Source organism: Aplysia californica, unplaced genomic scaffold (genome assembly GCF_000002075.1).
Source record: "Aplysia californica isolate F4 #8 unplaced genomic scaffold, AplCal3.0 scaffold00180, whole genome shotgun sequence".
NCBI classification, from domain to species: domain Eukaryota; kingdom Metazoa; phylum Mollusca; class Gastropoda; order Aplysiida; family Aplysiidae; genus Aplysia; species Aplysia californica.
Window position 1 is genome coordinate 792,535 of NW_004797450.1, and position 1,346 is coordinate 793,880.

The window sequence follows — 1,346 nt, forward strand, 5'->3', positions numbered from 1 at the left end:
GGGGTGCAACAGAGAGACAGGAACTGAAGACGGAGAGGAAAAAAGTAGGACGCCACTGATGCTCTCCAACCACTTGCAGGCGAGCTCGATTTACATTAATTTCAACCCAGTATAGGCCCGAAAATGTTTATCAATAGAATTCTAAGGGTCTTGATATGTTCCGAAACACAGAAAAGATCGCTTGCCACAACGAACGCGGGGTCAATATTCCGCTATTAACTAATTGTGACTATTGGAGAAAAAAAAACCCACTCTCTTTTGAGTTATGACTATTTTTCAAAAGATGTTATCAGCGTGTATGCCGACTGTTTGTATTTGGTAGACAACAGTAGTAAGCAACGGGTGCTTTTGAATAGTATGCTCTTGCCAAAACAAGACGTCCATGAAGTAGATGAATGTTGTAAATTGTTTTAGTTTTGAAAACAGAATTTTACCTCCTCCAATCAACTTACTAGTTTCAAAATCTCACCTGCAGATTGAAGCATGCCCGAGACAATCCGTGTTTTGGGGGTAGGCCTATGGTTTACACCCCCATTTTTCCCATTTTGATAATTTAGGAGGCAGGTTGTTTTAAACCTGCCCTCGAACCAACCACACTGAGTAGAATCAAAGATCGTACATAACAAGATAGTTCATTTGGCCAAAAAAGTGTCCGCGGAGGGTCAGATGGCACTGCTGTCTTTGTTTTGAAGCTGTCTTTCGTTTCTCCAGAAGATTTGTTAGTTTCGATTTTACTTTTATTGTTTTTCACACACGTAGGGTAACTGTTCGCAAAGTCCGCACTTTTTCTAAGAGGGCGCCACCGGATTTTGAGGACACGTTTTTAATTGGCTCAAAGAGAGGAGTGAACAATCTTCTTATGTACTATCTTTGGTAGGATACAAAATCTCGGCAATAGGCCTCCGCAATAAAAATCTTTCTGAGACGGGAATCAAACTCAAGTCTTCTGCATTCAGCCGGAAAACACCCTATTTCACCACAGATGCGAAACAGGTATCTGTTAGAGGGTCACCAAAGACAAACAAAATAGACAAGCACTAAGACACATTATGTACTTGAACCCTATCTTCAGGCGTGGATCTTTCATTGGCTTCTGACGGCTACCCATGCTCCTCAACGGCAGTGACGTCACAGCAAGCAGCGTTGGCCGTCTTCGCCTATTGGCTAATGAAAGGGAGGAGGAGGAGTCAGGAAGTTGATCCCGCTGACAAGACATGCGCACTACTTTTTTTGTTTATACTTTGTGAGTTCAGTGTGACCTGTGTGTGTGTGTGTGTGTTTTGTGTGTGTGTGTGTGTGTGTGTGTGTGTGTGTGTTTTTGTTTTGTGTGTGTGTGTGTGTGTGTG

At 42.6% G+C, this 1,346-nt stretch overlaps 1 protein-coding gene across 1 annotated transcript in view; it reads left to right on the forward strand.

The window, feature by feature from the left end:
• LOC101864143 overlaps positions 1-1,346 on the forward strand; it is a gene marked incomplete in the record, with an annotated part of 8,734 nt that overhangs the window by 4,546 nt on the left and 2,842 nt on the right. The window contains 1 exon segment of the mRNA XM_013082540.2: positions 1,073-1,243. Coding sequence (XP_012937994.1) covers positions 1,073-1,243 — 171 coding nt within the window.